This window comes from Hydra viridissima, unplaced genomic scaffold (genome assembly GCF_058129835.1).
Source record: "Hydra viridissima isolate aposymbiotic clone 2 unplaced genomic scaffold, HvirCarnegie_v1 scaffold_5, whole genome shotgun sequence".
Classification (NCBI taxonomy): Eukaryota; Metazoa; Cnidaria; class Hydrozoa; order Anthoathecata; family Hydridae; genus Hydra; species Hydra viridissima.
Genome location: NW_028324304.1, coordinates 1,481,941 through 1,493,004, shown reverse-complemented (window position 1 = coordinate 1,493,004; position 11,064 = coordinate 1,481,941). Strand labels below are relative to the sequence as shown.

The window sequence follows — 11,064 nt, the reverse complement described above, 5'->3', positions numbered from 1 at the left end:
CAATTGCTTTTCATTTCGATTGAAACAAACTGAAACTGGTAAACTAAACCGTTTTTACACACCCCCTCTGCTTATCGCGGTGCAGCGTTCAAGTTCTAGATTGCCTATTAACGTTTAAAACAGATGTGTGGCTATAAAAATAGCCGTTTTTGATTGCTGAGGTGTTCCCCTTTTAACCACCAAAGCCGTACAATGTGCGACCTTGTCTTTTTAATGCGTAGACAACGTCCATAGCGGTGACTGTCTTTCTCTTGGCATGCTCTGTGTATGTTACAGCGTCGCGAATAACGTTTTCCAAAAAGACTTTTAGAACGCCTCGAGTCTCCTCGTAGATAAGTCCAGAGATACGCTTAACACCACCGCGACGAGCTAGACGACGTATGGCGGGCTTTGTGATTCCTTGGATGTTATCACGTAAAATCTTGCGATGACGCTTTGCGCCTCCTTTTCCAAGTCCTTTTCCTCCTTTACCGCGACCAGACATGATTAAAATTGTTTGAAGTTCAATTACTGTCTTTTTGCGTTTCTTTTTGTTTTTATTATGCGCTGGAAGCGCGACTTTTACCCTACATAGATGGAAACATCTTCGTCAAACAACCAATCGCAACGGTCCTTCGTCAAAAAGCCATCTGAACCAAAAAAACAAAAAAAAAAAAAACCAAAACAAACTGCCTTGTTTTTAACGCGCGTTTTCGCATTTAACGCTTTTATCCGTTCGCAAACAGAGCAGAAAAGTTTCTTTTCGGAATTCCACTACGTCGACCTGTCTTTGAAGTGTTTAAAAAAGCAGAAATTGTAGAGGCGAGACAAACGCGCTCTCTTTTCCCGTAGCCAAAAAACACGCCTACGTGGCCTTAATGCCTTATTTTGCATTTGTACTTGAACCAATCAAAGAGCACTTTCTTAGCACCAATCAGAATGCAGCTTTAAGTCGCGGCAAAGTCTAAAAATGTCAACAAAACGCGTTAAATTGAAAAACTTCAAAAGTTCAACTTAAACTGATAAGTGTAAGCGTAACTTACAATGGCCCGCACAAAACAAACAGCTAGAAAATCTACCGGCGGTAAAGCACCGAGAAAGCAGCTGGCAACAAAAGCAGCAAGAAAGAGTGCCCCGGCTACCGGCGGAGTAAAGAAACCCCACAGATACCGACCCGGTACCGTAGCTTTGAGAGAGATCCGAAGATACCAAAAATCGACAGAGCTCCTAATCAGAAAACTACCCTTCCAGCGATTGGTTCGCGAAATAGCTCAAGATTTCAAGACTGACTTGCGTTTCCAAAGCACCGCCGTCATGGCCTTACAAGAAGCTTCAGAAGCCTACTTAGTGGGTCTCTTCGAAGATACCAACTTGTGCGCCATCCATGCAAAGCGTGTCACTATTATGCCAAAAGACATTCAGTTGGCGAGAAGAATCAGAGGAGAGCGAGCTTAAAAAATGGTGCTTCTAAACAAAACGGCTATTTTCATAGCCACAAATCTGTTAAAAACGTTGTCGGCTTAGTGCCTTAAAACAAAACAAAACAAAAAAAAAAAACAACAAACAAACAAACACAAAGTAAACAAGTTCTACGCCTGGAACTTTGTTTTTAGAAAGATGTGTGGCTATGAAAATAGCCGTTTGACAAAAAGCGGGGTAGGTTAGGTTATTTCTTTTCCACTTTTGCGATGGTTTTCTTGGCTGCAGCTTTCTTCTTAGGTGTCGCTTTCACTTTCTTTACTGCGGGCTTTTTAGCAACCGGTTTCTGGGCGCTCTTTTTTGCGGGAGTCACTTTTTTCTTAGGAGTAGCTTTTTTCACTTTCTCTTTTTGTGCGACTTTTTTCACTGACGCAGCTTTCTTTTTTGGCGTGCTCTTCTTTTCAGCAGGCTTCTTTACTTCTTTGGCTTCTTTTTTGTGCTTCTTGGCGACTGCAGCAGGCTTCTTTAACGGTTTGGGCTTAGCTGCAATTCTAAAAGAACCCGACGCGCCAGTTCCTTTCACTTGTACGAGCTCGCCAGCAACCACCATGCGCTTTAAATTAATCTTGACTTGCGAATCGACGTTTTCACCCACCTTGTTGTTGGCCTTGACGTGCTTGGCGATAGCTTGTCTTGACGACCCTTTGCGTTCTTTAAGCGAATTAATAGCATCGACAATCATCGCCTTGTAGGGAGCATGATCAGCAGGCTTTTTAGGCGCAGACTTCTTTGTGGCCTTTTTCGGAGATGCAGCTTCAGTCATTTTTTTTTTGTCGTGTTTCAGAGAAACGTTGCGTTCGTTTTTATAAAACTTCTAGATGTTTAGATGTTTTTATTTTTCAAGCGGAGTTTTATGCGGACTGTCGAGGAGACTTTTTTTTTTTTTTTTTGCTCCACCGTCAGACTGCAAAGTGTGTTTTCGTGTTGACAGGCAAACCTCCACAGCTCGCGTCTCTCGCTCTCTTAAAGCTTCATTAGTTTTGAAATCTTCTAAAGAATAGTGACGCTTTGTAAATTGCGGCGTTTCGGTGCCACAGCATGTTAGAAGCGAAAGGTATCGCATCAAAACATCGAAAAAATAGTCTTTAAAAGCAATCGAGTGCGCGCATGGCCAAATAACATCAGCGCTACTTACTCTGGACAAAGCAGCTTAATTTCATCAAGAAACTGAACCATATGGCTTCCCAAAAAAGCTTATGCCAATCTCTTCTAAGCATTTGGTACCATACAAACTCAATAGAGGCGAAGGGCACAAACACGCGCGATTGCTGGAATATTTAATGCGTTAGCAACGCGTACTAACGACGATTTTTAGTTCAGACCAATTCTTTTTCTAAACACAGAGACACAACAAAGAACATTCCATGAAAAAGGAACACTATGTTGTGCTTATTCGTGTTCGTTAACAAAAACGATCGAAGGCTAAAACTGCGATAACGCAGTCAACATATATAAAGTCGCGGACACTAGAAAAAAAGGAAAAACTTAGCAACCTGAAAGTTCTGGACATCGTAAAAAAAAAAAATAAATAAAAAATAAAATTCATTATGGAAGGTAACGGTAAAAAAACGTTTGAGGAGATAAGAGAATGAGTGACGAATGCACAATACGGGGTCCATTCGGTTCTTCGTCTTCATAGTCATCGTTCGAGCGAAGCTTGGTGTTTTCTTTACAATTGTGCAGTCTTGGGAAGGCATGCAACTTTTGTTCAAGTTCATAAAGGCAAAACTGAATTAGAATATGGCGATTTTAAAAGATGCTCTACATTTCCGTTTGCTTTTCAAAGTGCAAATTTCGCTTTTGATTTCATGCGCTCATAACTGGCATTTCAAAAATGACACTTTAACACTCGTGAATCGTGAATTTGGCGGCTTTTGCATGATGCAAAGTTATTAAAATCGCGCGAGGCATCAGTTATAAGGTGTTCACAACCGAAGTTATTGCAGATCAATTCCATCTCTCGTTTTTTCATTTTCAGAAAAGTTCATTTTTCTCCGCTTTATAACATCATAACCATTAGGCTTAGCTGCTTTAGCCTTAGCGAGGTCCTTGACATTAGAAAAGCACCAGTTGGAATTTTATTTTTGCTAAAAATAAAGGCTAACAAATGCAACAGAAATATCTATCTTGCAAGGAACTCGTTCATAATTGAAAAACAAATACAAAGTCAGCTACTTAGTTAGTTAGTTAGTTAGTTAGTTAGTTAGTTAGTTAGTTAGTTAGTTAGTTAGTTAGTTAGTTAGTTAGTTAGTTAGTTAGTTAGTTAGTTAGTTAGTTAGTTAGTTAGTTAGTTAGTTAGTTAGTTAGTTAGTTAGTTAGTTAGTTAGTTAGTCTCTCAGTGAGTTAGTTGGTTAGTTAGTTAGTTAGTTAGTTAGTTAGTTAGTTAGTTAGTTAGTTAGTTAGTTAGTTAGTTAGTTGGTTAGTTAGTTAGTTAGTTAGTTAGTTAGTTAGTTAGTTAGTTAGTTAGTTAGTTAGTTAGTTAGTTAGTTAGTTAGTTAGTTAGTTAGTCTCTCAGTGAGTTAGTTGGTTAGTTAGTTAGTTAGTTAGTTAGTTAGTTAGTTAGTTAGTTAGTTAGTTAGTTAGTTAGTTAGTTAGTTAGTTAGTTAGTTAGTTAGTTAGTTAGTTAGTTAGTTAGTTAGTTAGTTAGTTAGTTAGTTAGTTAGTTAGTTAGTTAGTTAGTTAGTTAGTTAGTTAGTTAGTTAGTTAGTTAGTTAGTTAGTTAGTCTCTCAGTGAGTTAGTTGGTTAGTTAGTTAGTTAGTTAGTTAGTTAGTTAGTTAGTTAGTTAGTTAGTTAGTTAGTTAGTTAGTTAGTTAGTTAGTTAGTTAGTTAGTTAGTTAGTTAGTTAGTTAGTTAGTTAGTTAGTTAGTTAGTTAGTTAGTTAGTTAGTTAGTTAGTTAGTTAGTCAGTTAGTTAGTTAGTTAGTTAGTTAGTTAGTTAGTTAGTTAGTTAGTCAGTTAGTTAGTTAGTCTCTCAGTGAGTTAGTTGGTTAGTTAGTTAGTTAGTTAGTTAGTTAGTTAGTTAGTTAGTTAGTTAGTTAGTTAGTTAGTTAGTCTCTCAGTGAGTTAGTTGGTTAGTTAGTTAGTTAGTTAGTTAGTTAGTTAGTTAGTTAGTTAGTTAGTTAGTTAGTTAGTCTCTCAGTGAGTTAGTTGGTTAGTTAGTTAGTTAGTTAGTTAGTTAGTTAGTTAGTTAGTTAGTTAGTTAGTCAGTTAGTTAGTTAGTTAGTTAGTTAGTTAGTTAGTTAGTTAGTTAGTTAGTTAGTTAGTTAGTTAGTTAGTCTCTCAGTGAGTTAGTTGGTTAGTTAGTTAGTTAGTTAGTTAGTTAGTTAGTTAGTTAGTTAGTTAGTTAGTTAGTTAGTTAGTCTCTCAGTGAGTTAGTTGGTTAGTTAGTTAGTTAGTTAGTTAGTTAGTTAGTTAGTTAGTTAGTTAGTTAGTTAGTTAGTTAGTCTCTCAGTGAGTTAGTTGGTTAGTTAGTTAGTTAGTTAGTTAGTTAGTTAGTTAGTTAGTTAGTTAGTTAGTTAGTTAGTTAGTCTCTCAGTGAGTTAGTTGGTTAGTTAGTTAGTTAGTTAGTTAGTTAGTTAGTTAGTTAGTTAGTTAGTTAGTTAGTTAGTTAGTTAGTTAGTTAGTTAGTTAGTTAGTTGGTTAGTTAGTTAGTTAGTTAGTCAATCAGTTAGTTAGTTAGTTAGTTAGTTAGTCAGTCAGTTAGTTAGTTAGTCAGTCAGTCAGTTAGTTGGTTAGTCAGTCAGTTAGTTAGTCATTCAGTTAGTTAGTTTGTATCTTAGTTAGTTTGTTAGGTACTAAGTTAGGCAGATACGTGAAAAATGACGATAGATGACGATAAATGAGGACAATAATTAAAATGTAGCTACTTTGTAAAATCTTATTACTTTAACTAAAGTTTTAGTACTTTGTTAAAATAGCATGAGAACTAACGCTACCCCACAAGCTTTTTAAAGTTCTTTTTTAAGGTTTCAGCAACCCATCCGACGTTGCGAGAAACACCTGATAGTTACTGTGAAAAAAGGTATTGGCCAACAACTCGACTGTCGCGTTTTATTCTTTCCGGGGTTTTAGGGACGGGTCATTTAGAAAACAAAATGTAAAAGAACTAGAGCGTCGTAACTTTGTTATATGTTGAGTTTTGTGCCCGTCGCAAGTTTGACGTGTTTTAATTGAAGGAATGTTTAGTTCTAGCTTTACGTTTTTTTCCTTTAATGTAAAATAAAGGGTTGTCTGCGCATGCTGTGATTTTTGTTTCGACTTTGTCAAGTGTTATGACTTTGATCATTTGCTTTATTTCGAAGTGTCTCAAGAGTGTGTCAGCTTGGAGTATGTATGAGTTTTCGACAGCGGACGTCTTTGTCTTTACCCCTCTTGTTTGTTAGACATGACGTGCAATGACCCGTTCACTTCTTTTCGTTGACGTTTTTTTTCGCATTTCAAAAAACTACTGACCAAGAGAACGTGCGCAGAAGAAAAATGACAAGGTAAAACCAACAACAAAAAACCATGCAATTAAGGATTACACACAGACAAACACGCAAGTGTAAAAAACGGAAATTTTTTTTTTTTTTTTTTTTTTTCGTGCTGCCGCTTTTTTGTTTGTTTTTTTTTGTTTTGTTTTGTTTTTGTTGCTGCTGCTGATGCTAATGCCGTCACTGCTGCTTAACCTCGCTCTTTGTTTTTTTCTCCGCTAAATATACTTTTTTGCTGAAATCCTAAGGGAGCTAAATTCTTACGGAGGCGCTTAAATCTTCTTTGTTATTTTCCTACAGCCTATAGATGGTCGCCAATCTGGGCACGTGCGTGTTCACTTTTTATTCAAGTTACGTTGGATCCTTTCAAAACTTGGAATCTTGAACATGCACGTGACCTGTGAGGTAACCGAACTGTTTTTTCTCCCTCAGGTTATAACTTAAAACGTTTCAAAGATGGCGTGTAAACCCCACCATGTATTTTTTTGTAACGGGATGCGTGTGCTCTTTTTATCCCCTAACAGCTTTAAAAAGAGATTTTGAACCCCCCTCCCCTCCCTTCCTTACACACACACACACACACACACACACACACACACACACTTCTTTATATTCTCCTTAGTGTGTTTAAGCTCATGCCGTCATGTTTTTAACAGATGTGTGGCTATGAAAATAGCCTTTATTTTTTATCTTGTGTTCAGAGTACCGTTTATTTGGCTGCTGGTTTTGGAACCTTTTCGTTCTTCTTGGGAAGCAAAACGGCTTGTATGTTTGGCAGCACACCGCCACTGGCTATAGTAACACCTGACAACAACTTGTTCAACTCTTCGTCATTGCGAACAGCTAACTGTAAGTGTCGAGGAATGATTCTAGCTTTCTTATTGTCACGAGCAGCGTTACCGGCCAACTCCAAAATTTCGGCGGAGAGATACTCCAAAACAGCAGCTAAATAGACAGGTGCGCCTGAACCGATGCGATTGGCGTAGTGTCCTTTGCGCAAAAATCGGTGAACACGACCGACTGGAAACTGAAGTCCGGCTCTGAACGATCGAGTCTTTGCCTTGGCTTTAGCTTTTCCTCCTTTTCCACGTCCTGACATTTTAATTTCTTACACTGAGAAACAACGAGAGACAACCTAGAGATATTTGTGCGCGCTTTGAAATCAACTTACAAAATTCCTTTTTCTTATCAAAAACATTTGGTCTCGAACTGCACTTTTTTTAACGAATAGAAAAACTCCGTCAAACAATGCGCAAATTAGTTAATCTTTGAAGAACCAATGAGCTTGCGAGAAACAGAAATGTTCTCGAATTGGAGACCACAACTGCGCTTTATATAGGAAGTGATTCGGTTGCTTGTAATTTCAAATTTCAATTCTCTAAAACTCGTCGACATGTCTGACGCTCCAAAGGCCGGAGGAAAACAAGCGCCCAAGGTGGCCAAAAAGGGGGAAAAACGCGCTGGTAAGAAAGGCGGCAAGATCGCTGGTACTGGAGACAAAAAGCGCAAGAGAAAGAGGCGAGAATCCTACGCCATTTACATTTACAACGTCTTGAAGCAAGTTCACCCTGATGTTGGTGTTTCTTCCAAAGCGATGAGCATCATGAATTCTTTCGTCAACGACATTTTTGAAAGAATCGCTTCAGAAGCTTCACGACTAGCCCTCCAAAACAAGAAATCAACCATCTCTTCGCGTGAAATTCAAACAGCTGTGCGCCTCTTACTTCCCGGTGAGTTGGCCAAACACGCAGTGAGCGAAGGCACCAAGGCTGTTACTAAGTACACCAGCAGTAAATAGATGGAGCGCTATCTAAACGGCTATTTTCATAGCCACACATCTTGTAAAAGCATTGTACGCATTAGAACGCCTTAAATTGTAGTAGAGAGAAAGTACTTAAAATGCAATAGCTAGGCAGCCATTGTTTGCTCGTTTTAAATTGCGACACCGCGTCTAAAGAGCGAGCGCTTTTCTAGACTTGCTTTTTTTGATGTTTAAACGTATAGCTTTTGCATCCACTTTGGATACAAAAAGTTATTACAGTAGGTAAACGCGTGAGAAAATCTTTCAACAACTACTTGAGCGCCACCTTTTTGCTTTTGATCAAAACCTTAGCCCTTATGACCCACCCATCGTTATTATTTGCTGCTACTACCACACTTTTGCTCCTTTTTTCTTTTTTCTTTTTTTTTTTTTTTTTCAAATGTATTGCGCGCATCTTTAGGAAATCAGACTTAAAGCAGCGCTTTAGATAAAAATCACCTTTCTAGCCCGATGATGGTGAGCAAAACACTTTATGTGTCAAGCGTCTACTCTAAACACTCAGTTAAACTATGCCTCGCTAAAAAACATTACTTAGAAATCAATTCAATTGCTTTTCATTTCGATTGAAACAAACTGAAACTGGTAAACTAAACCGTTTTTACACACCCCCTCTGCTTATCGCGGTGCAGCGTTCAAGTTCTAGATTGCCTATTAACGTTTAAAACAGATGTGTGGCTATAAAAATAGCCGTTTTTGATTGCTGAGGTGTTCCCCTTTTAACCACCAAAGCCGTACAATGTGCGACCTTGTCTTTTTAATGCGTAGACAACGTCCATAGCGGTGACTGTCTTTCTCTTGGCATGCTCTGTGTATGTTACAGCGTCGCGAATAACGTTTTCCAAAAAGACTTTTAGAACGCCTCGAGTCTCCTCGTAGATAAGTCCAGAGATACGCTTAACACCACCGCGACGAGCTAGACGACGTATGGCGGGCTTTGTGATTCCTTGGATGTTATCACGTAAAATCTTGCGATGACGCTTTGCGCCTCCTTTTCCAAGTCCTTTTCCTCCTTTACCGCGACCAGACATGATTAAAATTGTTTGAAGTTCAATTACTGTCTTTTTGCGTTTCTTTTTGTTTTTATTATGCGCTGGAAGCGCGACTTTTACCCTACATAGATGGAAACATCTTCGTCAAACAACCAATCGCAACGGTCCTTCGTCAAAAAGCCATCTGAACCAAAAAAACAAAAAAAAAAAAAACCAAAACAAACTGCCTTGTTTTTAACGCGCGTTTTCGCATTTAACGCTTTTATCCGTTCGCAAACAGAGCAGAAAAGTTTCTTTTCGGAATTCCACTACGTCGACCTGTCTTTGAAGTGTTTAAAAAAGCAGAAATTGTAGAGGCGAGACAAACGCGCTCTCTTTTCCCGTAGCCAAAAAACACGCCTACGTGGCCTTAATGCCTTATTTTGCATTTGTACTTGAACCAATCAAAGAGCACTTTCTTAGCACCAATCAGAATGCAGCTTTAAGTCGCGGCAAAGTCTAAAAATGTCAACAAAACGCGTTAAATTGAAAAACTTCAAAAGTTCAACTTAAACTGATAAGTGTAAGCGTAACTTACAATGGCCCGCACAAAACAAACAGCTAGAAAATCTACCGGCGGTAAAGCACCGAGAAAGCAGCTGGCAACAAAAGCAGCAAGAAAGAGTGCCCCGGCTACCGGCGGAGTAAAGAAACCCCACAGATACCGACCCGGTACCGTAGCTTTGAGAGAGATCCGAAGATACCAAAAATCGACAGAGCTCCTAATCAGAAAACTACCCTTCCAGCGATTGGTTCGCGAAATAGCTCAAGATTTCAAGACTGACTTGCGTTTCCAAAGCACCGCCGTCATGGCCTTACAAGAAGCTTCAGAAGCCTACTTAGTGGGTCTCTTCGAAGATACCAACTTGTGCGCCATCCATGCAAAGCGTGTCACTATTATGCCAAAAGACATTCAGTTGGCGAGAAGAATCAGAGGAGAGCGAGCTTAAAAAATGGTGCTTCTAAACAAAACGGCTATTTTCATAGCCACAAATCTGTTAAAAACGTTGTCGGCTTAGTGCCTTAAAACAAAACAAAACAAAAAAAAAAAACAACAAACAAACAAACACAAAGTAAACAAGTTCTACGCCTGGAACTTTGTTTTTAGAAAGATGTGTGGCTATGAAAATAGCCGTTTGACAAAAAGCGGGGTAGGTTAGGTTATTTCTTTTCCACTTTTGCGATGGTTTTCTTGGCTGCAGCTTTCTTCTTAGGTGTCGCTTTCACTTTCTTTACTGCGGGCTTTTTAGCAACCGGTTTCTGGGCGCTCTTTTTTGCGGGAGTCACTTTTTTCTTAGGAGTAGCTTTTTTCACTTTCTCTTTTTGTGCGACTTTTTTCACTGACGCAGCTTTCTTTTTTGGCGTGCTCTTCTTTTCAGCAGGCTTCTTTACTTCTTTGGCTTCTTTTTTGTGCTTCTTGGCGACTGCAGCAGGCTTCTTTAACGGTTTGGGCTTAGCTGCAATTCTAAAAGAACCCGACGCGCCAGTTCCTTTCACTTGTACGAGCTCGCCAGCAACCACCATGCGCTTTAAATTAATCTTGACTTGCGAATCGACGTTTTCACCCACCTTGTTGTTGGCCTTGACGTGCTTGGCGATAGCTTGTCTTGACGACCCTTTGCGTTCTTTAAGCGAATTAATAGCATCGACAATCATCGCCTTGTAGGGAGCATGATCAGCAGGCTTTTTAGGCGCAGACTTCTTTGTGGCCTTTTTCGGAGATGCAGCTTCAGTCATTTTTTTTTTGTCGTGTTTCAGAGAAACGTTGCGTTCGTTTTTATAAAACTTCTAGATGTTTAGATGTTTTTATTTTTCAAGCGGAGTTTTATGCGGACTGTCGAGGAGACTTTTTTTTTTTTTTTTTTGCTCCACCGTCAGACTGCAAAGTGTGTTTTCGTGTTGACAGGCAAACCTCCACAGCTCGCGTCTCTCGCTCTCTTAAAGCTTCATTAGTTTTGAAATCTTCTAAAGAATAGTGACGCTTTGTAAATTGCGGCGTTTCGGTGCCACAGCATGTTAGAAGCGAAAGGTATCGCATCAAAACATCGAAAAAATAGTCTTTAAAAGCAATCGAGTGCGCGCATGGCCAAATAACATCAGCGCTACTTACTCTGGACAAAGCAGCTTAATTTCATCAAGAAACTGAACCATATGGCTTCCCAAAAAAGCTTATGCCAATCTCTTCTAAGCATTTGGTACCATACAAACTCAATAGAGGCGAAGGGCACAAACACGCGCGATTGCTGGAATATTTAATGCGTTAGCAACGCGTACTAACGACGAT

General features: G+C 39.1%; 3 protein-coding genes and 1 pseudogene across 3 annotated transcripts; 3 read left to right on the top strand and 1 right to left on the bottom strand.

Moving 5' to 3' along the window:
* Positions 1-1,023: 1,023 nt before the first annotated feature.
* LOC149887821 (histone H3) lies at positions 1,024-1,434 on the top strand. Its single transcript, XM_090088902.1, has one exon. It carries the CDS (start codon positions 1,024-1,026, stop codon positions 1,432-1,434), a length of 411 nt encoding a protein of 136 aa, XP_089945028.1.
* A 5,205-nt stretch (positions 1,435-6,639) lies between these two features.
* LOC149887820 (histone H2A, orphon) lies at positions 6,640-7,029 on the bottom strand. Its single transcript, XM_090088901.1, has one exon. The coding sequence runs from the start codon at positions 7,027-7,029 to the stop codon at positions 6,640-6,642; it is 390 nt and encodes a 129-aa protein (XP_089945027.1).
* Positions 7,030-7,323: 294 nt separating this feature from the next.
* Positions 7,324-7,728, top strand: LOC149887819 (late histone H2B.L4 pseudogene; annotated as a pseudogene).
* Positions 7,729-9,319: 1,591 nt separating this feature from the next.
* Positions 9,320-9,730, top strand: LOC149887818 (histone H3). Its single transcript, XM_090088900.1, has one exon. The coding sequence runs from the start codon at positions 9,320-9,322 to the stop codon at positions 9,728-9,730; it is 411 nt and encodes a 136-aa protein (XP_089945026.1).
* Positions 9,731-11,064: the final 1,334 nt, after the last annotated feature.